The sequence below is a fragment of the Pseudorca crassidens genome, chromosome 13 (assembly GCF_039906515.1).
Source record: "Pseudorca crassidens isolate mPseCra1 chromosome 13, mPseCra1.hap1, whole genome shotgun sequence".
Taxonomy (NCBI): domain Eukaryota; kingdom Metazoa; phylum Chordata; class Mammalia; order Artiodactyla; family Delphinidae; genus Pseudorca; species Pseudorca crassidens.
Window position 1 is genome coordinate 38487281 of NC_090308.1, and position 17735 is coordinate 38505015.

A 17735-nucleotide genomic window follows, 5' to 3' on the forward strand; every position below is an offset into this window, starting at 1 on the left:
CATCTCCTAAAGAGATATTTTCACTGCAAGAGTAAGAGAAGGCAAAAAGGGACCCTAAGTAAGTACTTAGTGTCATCCAAATCCACCTTCTCTTATCTCCCCCTGCCATCAAGTTCACTCTTAAATTCACTCATTTATAAGTGTTTATCGAATGTATATTATATGTAGATGCATGATGAGTACTATCAGACATATAAAATAAAACTATCAGAGCATATAAAATAATCTATGACCTTATGTAATTTATACTATAGTGGGGTATTCAAGCAGGGAAACAGAACTAAAAGGAATAGTCAAGTTCATCACACCAGCTCTGTAATTCATTAATTAATTCAGCAAACATTTACTTAAACATACCTACTATGTAAAGGGCATGTTTTCATTTTGCAAGTACAGTAAATTGCTTAGGTATTGTGTGATTAACTGCTGGGTATAGTGTTTGGGACATGGTGAAGGCTACACATTACTTAAATGTATAACGGTATGCTTCTCCAGAGAAGACCTTAAAAAACAAGCCAGAAGCTTCATTAAAATTTTCAAGTATATATTTTGCAAATGTGTTATTTATTTCTGAGTAATATTGAAATCTTTTCTTAAAAGTTATTTTCCACAGACAAAAATTATGTAAAGATTAAGGAGAATAAAAAACTCATTAACCAGACAATGACATACTCTGCAGTTATTGCCAAAATCACAGTACGTGTAGTAGGTTGAATAATGGCCCCTACAAAAAAGGCCACATCCTAATTTTCAGAACTTGTGAGTATGTTACCTTACAAGGCAAAGGGGATTTTTCAGGTATGATTAAGTTTATAATCTGGAAATAGAAAATTAGCCTAGATTATCCAGTTGGGCCCAACATAATCACAAGAATCATTATAAAATAAAGAGAGAGTCAGAGAGAGAAATATGACAACACAGTAGAAGTTGAAGTGATGAGGGATTGTAAGCCAAGGAAAATGGACAACCTCCAGAAGTTAGAAAAGGCAAGGCAATGGATTCTCCCCAAAGCTTCCAGAAAGAACACAGTCCTACCAACACCTTGATTTTAGCCCAGTGAGACCTATTTTGGACTTCTGACCTTCAAAACTATAAGATAATAAATTTGTGTTCCTTTACACCACTAAGTTTGTGGTAATTTGTTACAGCAGCCATAGGAAAATAATACAGCACCTTCTTGAGCATTTACTTTGTGCCACTACACATATTAGACATATTATATCTTTTAATCATCGTAAGAGCCCTATAAAGTAATACCCAAATTTTCTGTGTTTCACAAATGAGGGAACCAAGGTAAAACTGTTTAAGCAGTTTGCTCAAGAGACTGAACCCTTGGATTCCCTGGTGGCGCAGTGGTTGAGAGTCTGCCTGCCGATGCAGGGGACACGGGCTCGTGCCCTGGTCCAGGAGGATCCCACATGCCGCGGAGCGGCTGGGCCCGTGAGCCATGGCAGCTGAGCCTGCGCGTCAGGAGCCTGTGCTCTGCAGTGGGAGAGGCCACAACAGTGAGAGGCCTGCGTACCGCAAAAAAAAAAAAAAAGAGAGACTGAACCCTTAATCATCATTAAATTTCCTCATGATCAAGCAAGGAAATACATACATATGAAGCAGGATATCAACCTAGTAGCAATTTTATGATTGAAGTGTTTTACCAAAGTGCTGATAGTTTCCTTAGATTTTATTTTGTACCTTGACAAAAATTCTGTAAGCATACACTACTAAAGATTTGAGTGATTGCTTGAGTTTCATGATAAACATGTTGGTTTTGTTTATTCTTGATGGCAGTACTCCATTTCTAATGTTTTCCATTTGTTTCACTCCTAGGAATTTGATGAGATATCTGCCACTGTCTCTCTATCTCTCTCAGAAATGGACCAAGACCCCCTAAACACCACCATATGGAAATGATAGTTGAACAGCTTAAGGTAGAGTGGTTTATCTAATCAAGGCTAGATTAGGGACGGTAGAGCAGGTAATTGTTTAAAAATAACATAGAAGTATTGGAGCAGTGTGATAGAGGTATCGATTTTTTGTCACAGAAGTCTTAACTGCTTTCTTTGTTTAAAACTCACTCTTCTACAAGTAAAATATCAAAAAATATTCTCTCTATATATATTGGTAAACTGTTTAAGCACCATACACTTAGTCAAACATTACATAAAACACATGTTTACCTTCTATTTTTCACACACAGATAAAGATAAAGATGGCAACTGGGGCTTCTCTGGTGGCACAGAGGTTAAGAATCCACCTGCCAATTCAGGGGACACGGTTCAAGCCCTGGTCCGGGAAGATGCCACATGCTGCGGAGCAATTAAGCCCATGCACCACAACTACTCTAGAGCCCACAAGCTACAACTGCTGAGCCCGTGGGCCACAACTACTGAAGCCTGTGTGCTTATAGCCCGTGTTCTGCAACTGCAACAAGAGAAGACACCGCAATGAGAAGCCCACGCACGTCAACAAAGAGTAGCCCCTGCTCGCCGCAACTAGAGAAAGCCCACGCACAGCAATGAAGACCCAACGCAGCCAAAAATTAAATAAATAAAGATGGCAACTGTAAGCATATTAGAACCTATTATTTATAACTAATTATCATGCAACATAATTTTTATTATTCCTATCAATACACATATATTTAACTAGTTTTATTATATCTTTTATTTGGTTGAACAATAAAATGTGTTCTTTTATATTTATTCTTTATAGTAAATGAAGAATAGTATGCAGTCTATGTAGTACTACCTTTTCCTCAAAACAAAGCAAAAACAATTTTTTTAAAAAATCATATGATACTCTTTTTTATGTGCTTGTTTTTACTTCCAAAAGGTTTATAGAGTAAACAACCAAATTCAGTGCAGTTTTGCTCATGCACAACTGAGGAAAATATATGTCAGATTTATATTGCTAAATGTCAGAGATACATTTCCCAAGGGGCTAAAAGCAAAACACTGTACCCTTAAACTTAACATTAAGATATATGATTCTAGATTGTATGAAAGTATACTTACCTTTAAAATTTTACTAAAAAGCTGAATTTTCCAGTTATTTATTTATTGCAGAAAGAATAATAGAATTTCTTTCTTACACTACAGAATGAGAATTGTCAGCTAAGATACAATTGCAATAATTATTGCTGATGAGGATACAAAAGACAGAAATAACACTACTTGCTGACAGATCACAGGTGGAGCATGGGTTACTGGAAGCAACAAAAATTACATTTCCATTGAACAGCAAATGGACTTGCTATGGAGATCGCTAAGAAATAAATAGATCCACTCGTAATCTTATTCACACAAATCTATATTCCCTGGACTGAATTGCTACTTTTTATAGTTATGAACAATTATTTGTCAAACTTTCTAAAAACTTTAAATTCTAGTTGAATTTATGTTCAGGAGTGTGATGTTACTGATCACATATCAGTTACCGATATTTTCAGGGGTTTTTTTGTAAATAATACATTTATTCATTCAACTAACTTTATTGATTGCCTATCAAAGGCCTAACGTTTTTTTAGCCTGAGGATACAAAAATGCCTAAGACACACTCACTTTCCTCAAGAAGCTTAGGATGGTTTGGGAGGTTAATAAAATACAACAGACAATACAATGAGGTAAATGCACTCTTGCAAAAATGCATAGGTTACATAGAGAGTAGTTAAGTCATCACACTTAATGTTAGGAATTAGTCAAGGAAAGAAGGGGAGGCTGTCAGGGAAATGCCATAAAGGAGTTGCACCTAAGCTGAGTTTTAGTGGATGAATCGGTACCAGCTAGATACAAGCATTTATGGGGAATGGTGCTGAGAATATTTCATGTAGAATTATATACATGAGCAAAGACAGAAAGATAAGAAAGTTCATGGCATGTTGGGTAAATTCCTAGTAACATGGAGTGATCGATGAAATGCAAGTTATAATACTGGGCTTCCAGTCGCAAGATGGAAGTGGAAGTTGGCATTTTCCCTATTCTATTCCTTGAAATCATCCAAAAGGAATGAGGAGAAAGAAAACAAAACTACACAATCTCATTTTTAGCAAAATTAGGGAATAGCTAAATCCTAGATGAAATTGGAGGAAAGGCTGACATAAATTACTGGAGATAAAATAATAGTACATTTAGGAGGAAGCAAAGAGGGTTTGCCTTGGTTGTAGATCCCCAATAGAACCAGCAAAATCCACTTCTCAATGGGAAAGAGTACACTTGGAGGTGAAAACCTCAATTCCTTATTTGCAATCATTAAAATCATTGGTAGACAATGTTGCAGTGCTTCTCTGGACCTAATTTGGGTTTGAAAAGCAGAGGTAGGGTTAACTGAAGCATCATGAAAATAAGTTCATTTAGGAAGGAAGGACTCTATGGTAGTAGAATAAAAGAGGAAACAGGAGAAATAAAAAAACTTTGGTGGGGCAGTAAGGAGTGGGAAAAATTTCACTGGCTAAGGAGAAATGAAATAAAAATGACACAGCTGCACCCCCGCCCCCCAAAATATCCAAGGTCAAAAGGAAATTTTCAGATAGATAGAACATGGTGCTAGGTATTTCTCCATATGAATCTCCTTTAATTACCAAGTCTAGGATGAAACTCACCATTTAAAGATGAAATATTAAAATAGTATGAGCACAAGATCTATATAAGGATATTATGAGGAATAAGGAGAAAAGAAATAAGAAAAACAAATGGCAGATGGTGATCATGGACGAGAAAAGCAATGTGGTAGAGCAAATAAAATAGATAACCATGATCTTAAACAAGCAAATCGACTTCTATGAAGTATTGAATAAGTGAAAATAGACATAAGAACGTAGTGAAGAGATGGGGAAAGTGTAGGAAGAGAGAAATTGTGAATTGGCAGAGGTCAGACACTAAGTGGAAGAAACTGAACAAAATAAAATAGAAATAAAGTTGACCCTTGGACAACACAGGTTTGAACTGTGCAGGTTGACTTATATGCAGATATTTTTCAATAGTAAATAGTAGAGCACTACATGTTCCATCGATGGTTGTATCATGAATGTGGAGGAACAGCACATATGGAAGGCCAACTATAAATTTTACACAGATTAACCCCTGCGTTGTTCAAGGATCAACTGTAAAGAATTTAAAAGGCTATGAAAGAAGATAATATGTATGAAAGATAGGCAAAAGAGAGTCAATATATAAATAATTGGTGTTTCTATAAAAATAATAGAAATAATTAAAGATACAATTCAAGGCAACTTTCCTGGAAAAAAAACACCTTAAATTTGCTCATGAAAGGGTTCCTCATACTTCACGGAAACTTGACTCAGAGTGTTTAATACTAAGATATATCCTAGTAAAGTTACTGGACTTGAAATTAAGAAAATTGACAGCTAATTTGAGGTGGAACTAGCATTTAAGCACTGGCAGCCTTACTTCAGGTTTAAGCATTTCTCTAAAACATTTCTCTCAACTGCCATTCAATCCAAGGCTTTTCTGTATGGAGATACAATGGGAAAAGTCCATCTTTTGGATTCCATTTGTAAAAGCTACTTCTTAAAGCGTAATTTCCATGTATTATTATGTTAACCAATTCTGTTCATGTTTTTTCTCTCTTACTAAAGACTACTGTTTGAAATTGCTGTCCAACCATGCCTGGATGAAAGCATACCATAGAAAAAGAAGTACACTTTTATATGTAGCTGGATGAGTATTTCTGGGAAGGAGAAATGTGCATTTATATTAATCGTACTGGAAATGTTCTTTCCATGGCAGAGAAACTAGATGGAGAGAGCTCTGCTCTCAGCCCAATAGCCCCTGACAGGATTTCAAAAACTGGATGATCCCCCCAAAACTGAACTCTACTATACAATATAAATAAGACGGGCCAATTGAGGCAGGAAATTCCCTTTGAGAGATGTCAATGGAAGATGGTTTCTGGTTGGCTCACACATGAGCTTCGTCTAACACCAGATCTTTAAAGAAGATAGGACTGTTTCTGGAGGAAGACAGATCTATGAGCAATATGGCAGAGTTCGTGGAAGTGAGGCCAAGCTATACCAGAAACAAGTTTGGGGAAAACAATAGAAGAAATGACACAACTGGATGCTACCAACAGCTACACATAGGATTTTTGCAGGTGATGCAGAATGGGTTCCATATATGAAGACTGGGGTACTAGGAAATACTGCGATGCTTTATGAAGAAATTAGGACCTTACCAGTTAATTATTGGGTTGAGTAAAACAGGGTAGGGAAAGTGTGGAAGGGTGTCCACACTTTTGTTCTAACTGTTTTTGGAGTTAAAGCAAATCTTCAAGAAAGGAAAGACTGTGAAAAAAAAAGAGTACCCAAAGTTCTTGATCATTCAGCAAAAAGAGAACAAGAAGAGATCACCTTTATGTAAGAATTTGCAGAAGTGTTATATGGGGTAACAGAGAATACAGGTAGTGGAATGAGGTGTGGAGAGCTGAGCGAGAATCAACAAGCACTGTCTGGAATTATTTGAAATCAGGCTGCCTAAAGTGTCAAGGACTTCCTGGGAGCACCCTATTGTTACAATTAACTCTGGAGGGGAGAAAGCTAAGGCCATAGAAACTTATCAGATGATAAGTTGGTTAAAACAGATTATGGATTATTTGGAATGCTTGAAAATCAAATCTGGTGCATTTCATACATATAAAAATAGCAGTATGATAGCCTAAATAATTATAAGAACTTAACATTTACCCTTCATTGAAGTCTATTGGATTTGATTTTTATACAAAATATTAATTAGATGAAACAGATTCAATACCTGAAGTAAATGTACAGGCTTAAAACCACTTTATCCTGAAATAGCTTAATAATTTATCCAAAGAAAAGTATGCTTTGCTTGTTTGTTTAGCTTGAACTGGATCACCTGGATAACTGCCTCAATTTTTTCTCTCAGCATTTAGATACGTGTTGTCCAATATGTGAGCTATTGAACTCTTACAATATGGCTGATCTGAATTGAGATGCGCTGTAAGTTATAATACAAACCAGACTTAGAAGACTTATGAAAAATAATGTAAAACATGTTATTAATAATTTTTATATTAATGTCATGTTGAAATGATAATATTTTGGATGTATTGGGTTAAATGTATTGTTAAAATTAATTTCATCTTTCTTTTTCTTTTTAATGTGGCTACAAGAAAATTTTAAATTACGGATGCACTGTATATTTCTATTGCACAGTACTGATTTAGACATTACCTTCATAACATATTTAATAAGAATTCAAAAATCTGATGAATGTCCCAACAGAAATAGTTGGCTCTTTTCTGTAGCATAATAAATAACATTTTTGGGTAAATGAATGCTTGGTTTTAATATTTTAATATATCTTCAATATAGTAACATTATACTTGATCAGTTTCTATGTGCGATCAGTAAATACTAAACATATTTCAGCTAACTGCCCTTGAGAGGCAAAATGTTTTAGAATGCCGCTAATGTTTCTTCAAGTAGTCACTATCAATGATTATAAAACATTAAACATTAGAAACATTTGAATTCTCTATCCACTTCATTATTTACATTGTGAATATTTGCTTTTTGTTCCTAAATTTACATATGTTCTGCCTGAAATAAATATTCTATTTTTGTAGTCATCTACTTCACTGGCATAAACACCTGATTGTCCATGAGAATTACTGGCTTAGATTTGGGCAAAAAAAAGAAAATCTGTGTGGAAAGAAAAAGATTCATTTATATTTTTATGTTTTTTGTGTTTTGCAGTACACGAGCCTCTCACTGCTGTGGCCTCTCCCGCTGCGGAGCACAGGCTCAGCGGCCATGGCTCACAGGCCCAGCCGCTCCGCGGCATGTGGGACCCTCCCGGACCGGGGCACGAACCCGTGTCCCCTGCACTGGCAGGTGGACTCCCAACCACTGTGCCACCAGGGAAGCCCCATTTATATTTTTAATATTAAGTTAATAGTTTAGGAGAGTGTGCCTTTAACATTATTACTATCATGATTTTAAATATCAAGATCACTGAAAAAAGCCTGTCTTAAATCAGGATATGGTCTCTTCCAATTCTAAGTTTATACTGACCTCTATAGGCTATTATGTCCTAATCTATTTCTGGCTTATTCTTAAAGAACATATGGTGAAATATTTAAAAATGTTTACATTTAGGATTAGTCATAAAATACTTTTTATAGGCCTTTTTTCTCCTTATAAATGCAAAATTTTACTCATCCTTTAAGACAATTTATTTCGAGGGCCCAAGGTGTTTTATCCCTCAATAGTTTCAGTGTTGGTCTACTGAGGACAGGGGAACTAAATAACAAAATCCCTAATTTACAGCGAAATATGACCTGATTATTTTCCACTAAAAATCTGTTCTATTTTCACAATGTTTCATAGCTATAGCCCATTAAGAAATTAGCTTTAAAGTTGATACATAAATTTGTATAAAGGCAGGAAAACCTTGGGACCAAAGGTAAGTCTGATATCAGTTAACCTTGATGGAAGGACACTAATTCTAGGTTAAACTGGGAACTTTTAAAGTGTTGTGCAAGATACTAAACCATTTCCTTATGGATATGGGTGAGGAATTACAGGAGAGGGTGAAAGGTTACAGACCGCTGGCTTCTGGGCACAGGCATCTCCAGTAACATTTAGTGAGGAAGGAATTTTCTGCGGATGATCACTAGACAATATAGAGAGGAGCATGGCAGCAGCAACCAGCCAAGGCAACAGTGGAAATTGTCCCATAGGTCATCATTGGTAATCTACAACAGGAACTCTATATACTCCGCATGCTCCCTTAAATTGCCAGCACCTGAATGAGATACTGAACTAATTTCTTCCCAGTCTATACATAGATAGTAAGAAAGGGAAAACCTCCACCTCTTAAAAGAAGAGTCTCGGGCTTCCCTCGTGGTGCAGTGGTTGAGAATCTGCCTGCCAATGCAGGGGACACGGGTTCGAGCCCTGGTCTGGGAAGATCCCACATGCCGCGGAGCAACTGGGCCCGTGAGCCACAACTACTGAGCCTGCGCGTCTGGAGCCTGTGCTCCGCAACAAGAGAGGCCGCGACAGTGAGAGGCCCGCGCACCGCGATGAAGAGTGGCCCTCGCTCACCGCAACTGGAGAAAGCCCTTGCACAGAAACGAGGACCCAACACAGCCAAAAATAAATAAATAAAATTTAAAAGAAAAAAACTTTCTTAAAAAAAAAAAAAGAAGAATTTCAACAGTGTTAATTATCAGGGAGCAGAAACTACAGCAGCTCAGCAGTAAGTATGAGGTAGGCTCCAAAAGGTACAATGCCATGAAGTCCAGAATGTCGGTTCTATATTACTCTGTAATAATAAACACTCAAGAAGGAGTAGTGCATGACTATGAGATATCTATAACTAATGTTTAGAAAGACCTTTCATTATTCATGCTTATTCTGGAGGAAAAAGTCAGTCATGGACTATGCTATATCAATTTAATATGAAGCCTGACTACTTTTGTTTTTCTTAAACTTGTACTTTAATATAATCTGAGAAATAGGGATAATCGAATGGTCTCCTTCCAGATCAGATAGTAATTTCCAGAGTATTATAGAGCAAAGATGTGTTTTGATCCTTTTTATGACTTGAAAATAGGCATGGATTGCCAGAAAAAATATTAAGTATTTTCCTTTACACTGAAGATATGGTTTTATTGCCATACAGGTAAATTCTGAAACCAAAATTATTATTTGGGTAGATACTCTCACGATACTAATGACTGATAGTCAATAAGCCTAAATTTCAGAGTAACTTATTTAGTTACATTAGGGTAAATTTTGTGCCCAGTTCATCCTGGGGATTACACTGGTCTAAGCTGATTTTTATTAATGTATTATTGAAACATTTACTATTAACAGGATAAACTTGGTAACCCTGCTTTACATTTTTCTCAGGCTAAAATTATCACAATCATGCTCTACTTGGGAGCTTTGATTCTTTGTTCATCCATAAGTGAGAATGAGCCCAGAATGTTTCCTGAGGAAAATCTTAAGCCTGCCTATAGTATTCCAGAATTCTCTCAGCCCACTCCTGTGCATGTCTATTCTGACCTGTGTCTTGGTCTTACTCCTGAATTTCCCTGAGACTATTAATTTTAAATTCCATTTATTTTAATGCCAAAGTTTATATCTTGTCTTTAATTGGCAACATAGAGCATGCTCACATTCTTGCCAAAGAATATAACCTTGAGCTCTCTAATGCTCAAAAAGATCTAATCTTTTGATCTAATGACCAAAAGCTCAGTTATGAAAAATGATATTTTAGGAGGATTGCCAGAAGGCTCTGCAGTCCATCCTTTCCTCCATCAGCATATCTTAAACTATCTTCCACAGAATATTAATTATGATAGATATTAATACATGTTTCTTGGAAAAGAAAAAAGGGTTTTTAAAAGTCAAATGTTTCAAGTGTTAACATGCAACACCAATCACAAGAATATAATACGCAGTACCACCCAAACATATTTGAAATATTTTTGGGGGTGGATACCTATTAGCATTTCTAATATTTTTGGAAATTGCCCACTTGAGATCTTCTAAAGTTGATCCCTGAATCAGGTCACACCATAGGAGAAATGAGCAATTAGCATTTTTTAAAACTCCTAATTTACTTACTTTTACTGATTTGTGCTTTGGCATTATGACTTTGACTTGTACTATAAGAAGTAGCCTGGAGAAACTGCTCCTACTGAATTGCTGATTTGTACTGAAAACATGTTTTGGGTTATCTTCGAACACAAATCTAAAAAAGCCATCATCTTAACTCTTTCACTGTTGGCAAGGAGACAATCTGTTAATTATAACTAATAATTCTTTCTTTGCTTTACTATTGGTTTACAACTAATGGTTATATTGTCCCTTAGTGGGTATCACAATAATTAGGAGTAGGGGATAATTCTGACAGTTAGTGAGTGGAGGTTAGTAATACTAACAAATCTGTCTCATAAAGCATAATCTCACATAATAAAGTACTGTCCAATCTAAAATGCAAATAATGTCTCTTTGAGAAACTCTAGCCGCTAAGAAGCTTATAGTCAAATTTATCACACACCTCTAAAATATGATCAAACTCTTATGATTACTGAGGCTATATAATTTATTATCCAAACTTGACAACTTGACTCTAAAATATATATATATATATATATATATATATATATATATATATATATATATATATATATATATAAAAAGCATCAAGAACAGCCAAAACAAGTATGAAGAGTAAGGTATAGAAACCCTTCCAGATATCAAGACTTACTTTAAAGCAACTATAATTAAAACCACATATTTAGAGATGCAACTATAAAACTATGTGTTAGTAAACTATGTATAGATGGACAACTCAATCCATAAAATAGAATAGAGTTCAGAAACAGACACATGTGTATGAAATGTGACATATGACGGCAATGGTATTGCTGCCATATGAGATGAGAGAGAAAGGATTATTATTCTAAAATTCATACTAGAACAATTGGTTATCCATAAGAAAAACTAGAATACAGGTGGACCTAGTGGTATGTTGGTGCTAGATCAAACCGACCAGTTGCTAAATAAATAGTCAAGAATTTCACAAGTGTATTGTTAAAACAATGGTAGATGGGAATCAGCCACAGTGGGAGTATTTATACTGGAAATCTGCAAATGCTACATATCGGGGCTATTTTTCCCCCCCTGGAGAGGCAGTTTACCATCACATCATTGACTGGATTTACACCTCATACCATACACAAAAATCAGCTCTAAGTGGATTAAAAACCTAAGTGTTTAAGAGCAAAACATTAAAACTAGAAGAAAATATACAAAGGAAAATATCTCTAAAATCTTGGTACTAGTAAGCAGTTCTAAACAACAAAATCATGTAACTTAAGGATCAAGTTTGTCAAATTTGACTACATTATAGTCAATTTTAAACTACGCTAAGGTGTCATCAAAGGACATCACAAAAAAGTGAAAGAATAAGTCCAGACTGGGAGATGTAATTGCTCCACACATAACAAAGAATTTGTATCCAAAAATATATTAAAACCATCTACAAATCAATAAAGTATAGATGGATAACCCAACTGATAAATGGACAAAAAACTTGAAAAGGCACTTTATTCAGAAGATGATGTTGCAATGGTCAATAACAAAAGTTCTCAATCTTACTAGTTATCAGGGAAATGCAAATTGATAGTATAATGAGACATTTCACTTCTCTCATGTTAGCTGAAGTGTGACAAACCCAAGTGCTGAGAAAGATGTGGAGCAATTCTCATACACTGCTAGAGAAAGTGTACATTGGTAAAACCACTTTGAAGAGCAATTTGCAACAGTCAATAAATTGAAGACATTGTAGCAAGATTGCTAGTTGGTCCCTAACATTCATTCGTTATGATCATCTCTTGGTGGAGGGGGAGGAGCAATTCTATTTGTAATGTTTTATTTCTTGAAGACAGGGGAAAGTTCATGGTTATGACGTTATTCTCTTTACCTTTCTGTAGGTCAAAATATTTCAAATTTTAAAGATGTTTGTATTAATAGCTTATTGGGTGATACTTCACTTTCTTACACTTTGCATTTAATTGCCCATTAGGCATCCAGATGAATCCCCTTACGGAGATGAAAATGTGGATCTGCCCCTCTGTCTTGGAACTCTGTACTACTTGCACGCCACTCCTTCTTAACTGGATTTGGTACGTCTTCTGATCTCCCATAATTGTAGAGTCCCTAAAATGCCTTCCCAAGGATTGTGATAAATCAAACTTGTGTAGAAGCTATGATCTTTATAGTGGAGATACCACTTTATTTTTGGATTGCATACAAGAGGTCGATCTCATATAAATAACTATAAGCCTACCTGAGGAAAAGACACAGCTCTGCAGTCATAAATTGCAACTGAGTAGCTCTCTAGATGATCAATTAAGATTAACTGCTATATGGGTTTTATCCATAAAGGTATCAAGGGATCTCTTTTCTCAGAATATCTTCAGGGACTAATCACTATAAAAATAACTGGAACTTTTAGTGAATACATTCCCTGGAGATGTCCATTATCACCTATGGACAGGGTTCTAAATGTTTCCTCAACAGCTCGTGACATTCAGTAGAATCAATAACATGTTTGAATTATTACTATGTCTTATCTAACTCATTTAAAATTTTTAAATGTGCAAACTTCTTGTAACATCTTAATAAGGACAAGAAATTAAAATGCGTTCTCAATCGCAAATAGTGATAGAATTGGAAGCACCCAAATGAGTAGAAATATCCCAGTAAAACTTGGCCTAGGCACTGGCCTTCAGAAATAAGTTGAGAACATAAGTGGGAAAAAAAAGATGCAAAAGTTGAAAAACGAGACGCGTTCGGGAGTTGAATTAGAAGAGTAATCGCGGAAGGAGACAGCCTCGGGTTTCCGGAACGCGCATGCGCAACCCCAGCACTGCATCCTCCGCCTCCCCAGGCCACGAAGGAAGTGACGCAACTGAGGGGCGGGGTGGGCTCTGCGCCGGAAGTGGCTTGTAGTTAGTAAATAAGCACGAAAAGGCGAGAGGAGCTGTCTCCATCTTGTTAGTATCTGCTACTCCTGCGACGCCGTGAAGATGGGGAGCGTCTTGGGGCTGTGCTCCATGGCGAGCTGGGTAAGGTGGTTTTTAGCGGCCTTCGGGGTGCTAGCGTGAGAGACAGAAGAAAGGCACCAGAGCTGGGCGGGTGAGGCCTAGAGAGACCGTGGTACCCCACCCAACGGGCAGTGCCTTCCTTCCCCATTTTCTCCCTTTCTCGCCTGGCCACTCCGACTCAGCTTCGGGGCCCTGAGTCTTTCGAAGAGCTGACCGGGGTGGCCGTGAGGAGCAGTGGACATGAGAAGTTGACCCCGATGGGAGAAGTGTAGCAGAGAGCTGGTAGTCTCCCTCCCCTACCCGTCTTTCGTGAAAGCTTTTCCCGATTCTTCCAGGCCCCCTTTTGTCCGATTTTTCTTATGTCTGCCTAGGCTATTTCTACAAAGGTTTTAGGCCCCTTCCTTTTGTGGAGTACCCCATCTCTTCTCGTCATCTCTTCCCAGCGACCTCAGACTGCAGCACTGTCATCCCTGGAGGCATGTCGGCCTCTTTGTTCTGTCGCGCAGGCTACAAATAAGTGACGGATATGTAGGGCAGCTTGGCAGTAATACTGATATAGTTATATCCTTTTTAAATGGTCCTAACTCTGCGACTGGGTCCTCGACCTCAATGGTATGAGAAAATTAGGTACTTCTCAAGTAATAATTTATGTATCTGGAAAAGCAGGTCAGTTCTGTGGTATTAAATACCAGTTTTTTGACATAAAGATGCTTGCGTAATTTGACATCTCACTTTTAATTAGGTGCACGTTGCATTTTGATTAGATAGCGTTGTTAGAGTGACACTATTCTTCATTATAGTGGCAAGATTTCTTGTTTCATGTGGTACAAATAAATTTGAGTTTGATATAACCACTCCCCCGCTCCCCAATAGACAAAATTTGACTTTACAGTTAATAAAGATATTTGTAATATGGGGCGAGATATTTGGGTTCAAGTCATATTTCTTTAATCCATGATTTATAAATTCCACTTATAACAATTGCTGGTCTGACTTCTCAGATGACCCCATTATATACATTAGCCAGCATTTTTAGTGTTTTACATACCTTATCTCTTTTTAAAAAGTTTTTGATATGGCTTGAACTATAAGTGTTAAATTTTAGTTAAATAATACATAGAGGTTACTCCAACCCAGGTCATTGTCTTGATTATGTTATTTTTTTCTTGTAGTTCGGTGTGGAAAGCTGGTATATTTTTCTTTCTTTCAAAGCTCAGAAAGTAGAGAATCACTTGAACCCATTGAGTATCTTATAAGAGGCATATTTAGTGTAATAATTTAAATGTATTACAAAATGATTATTATAGAATTGTCTTAATTTGGAGGATGTTTAATTCGATTTGTAAAGTCAGATTTTGTCCATTTATCAAGTGGGCCTGTTATTTGTATATAGTAAGTCATTAACTTAGATCAGTTAAGCCAGAATTAAAATGAACCTCATTCTTCCCTTGCTCCAGTTTCTTTAGACTTAATCAATTTTTGTAAAGGTTTTTTGTTTTATAAAACTGTAGAAAATACCTCAACTATGAAAAAAAGTATAAAAAGATTACATGTAACACTACTGTATAGAGATTAGAGTGTTAATTTTTTAATTTCATTTTGTGGTTTTTTTGTTTTGTGTTTTTGCTGTTAAGTGGCCTAGAATTAGATTGATCTTAATCCTTGGTTCAAGCATGGTTATTTGATTGATGATTACTTTAAGCATTATTATAAACCTCTGTGGACCTCCTGCCTAATCCTGTAACTACATTACCAGCAATATATGCCTGCTTAAGTGCTTTTCCCCACCCCAATCTTACAATGCTGTTAGTGAATAGCATTGATATTTTGAATCACTGTACTTTATATACAGTAACTATCACTTTTTGCCCAAGATATTTAATGTAGTTAAGTAATTGAGAAGAAGGAGCTTGTGATTCCTGACTGCTTATTTTGTGCAGCCTCTGCTAGATTTTTATTTTTTAGTACAATGACTTGATTTTGTAGAAATGATTCACAGTTGTTATGAATAGCCAAGCAGTGCAGAGTACAAAATGTAAATGTCACCAACAAAGTCCCACCACCAATAACATTTCTTCTCTCTCAATGCATATATACAGTTGGATGAATGAACAGACAAAAATACCTTGTTAAGGAACGGTAGCATGGTGGACATGTATTTTTAAAGAATTTAATTTTTTTTCTGAATTTAACAAAAGAATATAAAAGTAAAGGAATTGCTGAATGTTAAGTAAACATTTCTTCATCAGGAGATGAAAGAGTTCTCTAAGGAGGTGTTTCTAGAGCAGTGGTTCTCAGCTGTCCCACAGGGAATATTTGGCAATGTCTGCAGGTATTTTTCATTGTCACAACTTGGGATAAGGGGTGCTAATAGCATCAAGTGGGTAGGATACTGCTAAATATTTCACAATACACAGGATAGTCCTCAACAACAAAGAATTATTTGGCCCAGGATGTGAGTAGTGCCATGGCTGAGAAATCCTGCTTTATCCTCTTCACTTGGCCAGTGTAAGAAAGGGAATGAAATTTAAGAGTCTTAGCTGCTCTTTAAAAAAGCATTCAACTAATCATCCTATTTTCACCTCTACCTTCAGCCTCACTTATGGAGGCACCTGGTGCCACCAATTCCTGATGTATTCGAGGATTCTATACAAATTTTATTGCTTAACTTTTTCCTTACTTTTTCCTTTGATGGTTTATAATTCAACTTTCTTGACCCATTAAATCAGTTATTATTTTGTTCCTTACAGTTTATTCTCCTGGATTTTGTTTTTTTTTTTACTTTTTAAGTTTATTCCTTCTGTTAAAAATCCTTTTATTTTTCATTTTATTGGTGTTTCTAAAGTAATTCATATATTCAGTTTGCCATCTTTAACCAGAATTCCTTTGTATTATTTTTTATATGGCTGTATTGTGTTATAACCATAATTCCCACAGTTGTTTAATCTTAGAACTAAACCAGTCATCCTTAAAATATCTGGGACCCAGTAGCATCAGCACACTAGGAGACTTACTGGAAACACTGACTGGGCCCCAGCATTCTATTTTAATATGGTCTCCTCGTGATTCTGATGGAAAACCACAGTTCTACACTTAAATGGATTCAAAACTCAAAGCATTCTTTTTTACCATGGCTTCTCCCAGTTCTGTTTTTTTTTTAATGTTAATGTCATCTCATAATTGACCAAATTTGGTCGACCAGTAGATTTTTTCAAAAAGGATTTATGGATGATGAAATCCCTGAATTTTTCATATTTAAAAATGCCTCATATGTTTTTGAGAGACATTGTAGACTGGTATAATAGTATACCCATTTCCTTCAGGACTTTGTAGTTATTTCTATGAATTGTGTTCTGTCTTATCCCACCCTGGTAGTCATTCCCTTCCAACACATCTCATATACATAATTGACCTGTTTCTTCTGCTTGGGTATCTGAAGAGCTTTACTTATCTTTGAAATTAACCAAGTATGTCTGACTTTAAATCTTTTATCACTTTTTTTTTCTGGAAAATATCGTTCTTTTGAAGATACAGACTTATTTCTTTAAGGAAGTTGTTATTGTATTATATCTTTGAATGTCCTTTTTTGTTTTATTTATTTAGAGGATTCTCTATTTTAAGGGCATGAGTTACTTTCATGTTATATTGTCTTAGTTTTCCTTCCATATTATTTTTCCTATTTTTATTTTTGTCATTTTTTAGTTGATATAATTTACATAAAATTCATACTTTGTAGTATGTGGTTCTGTGAGTTTTGACAGATCATGTAGTTGTGTAACCACTACAGAACATTTATCACCTTAAAGAATTATGCCATCCCCATCCTGGAGAATCCCTGTTTTTTTTTCAGAGTCCTCCCTTTCCAGAATGTCACGTAAATGGAATCATACAGCATATAGCCTTTGGAGTCTGGCTTCTTTTACTTAGTGTAATCCATTTGAGATTCATTCATATTGTGGTGTGTATTAGTAGTTTCTTCCTTATTGTTGCATAGTATTCCATTGCTTGGACGTACCACAGCTTGTCTGTCTACTCACCAGTTGAGGGGCATTTCCAGATTTTGGTGGTTAAGTAGCTGTAAGCACTCCTGTAAAGTTTTTTTCTGTGACTATAACTTCTTATTTTGTTTACCT

The 17735-nt window shown here is 36.0% G+C and overlaps 1 protein-coding gene and 1 long non-coding RNA gene across 3 annotated transcripts in view; both read left to right on the top strand.

Moving 5' to 3' along the window:
* Positions 1-12682, top strand: part of LOC137204582 (uncharacterized) — a 72660-nt gene extending 59978 nt beyond the window's left edge. The window contains exons 3-5 of one of the 2 annotated variants that reach the window (XR_010933730.1): positions 1825-1925; positions 2195-2559; positions 12579-12682. This is a non-coding gene — a long non-coding RNA (uncharacterized lncRNA). Of the gene's footprint in view, positions 1-1824; positions 1926-2194; positions 2560-5590; positions 7305-12578 lie in introns of those variants that run through there. The other variant, XR_010933729.1, reaches the window with a different exon arrangement.
* A 782-nt stretch (positions 12683-13464) lies between these two features.
* The window catches only part of SERINC1 (serine incorporator 1), a 31736-nt gene continuing 27465 nt past the window's right edge, over positions 13465-17735 (top strand). The window contains exon 1 of the mRNA XM_067702237.1: positions 13465-13623. Coding sequence (XP_067558338.1) covers positions 13585-13623 — 39 coding nt within the window. The 5' untranslated portion in view covers positions 13465-13584. The remainder of the gene's footprint in view (positions 13624-17735) is intronic.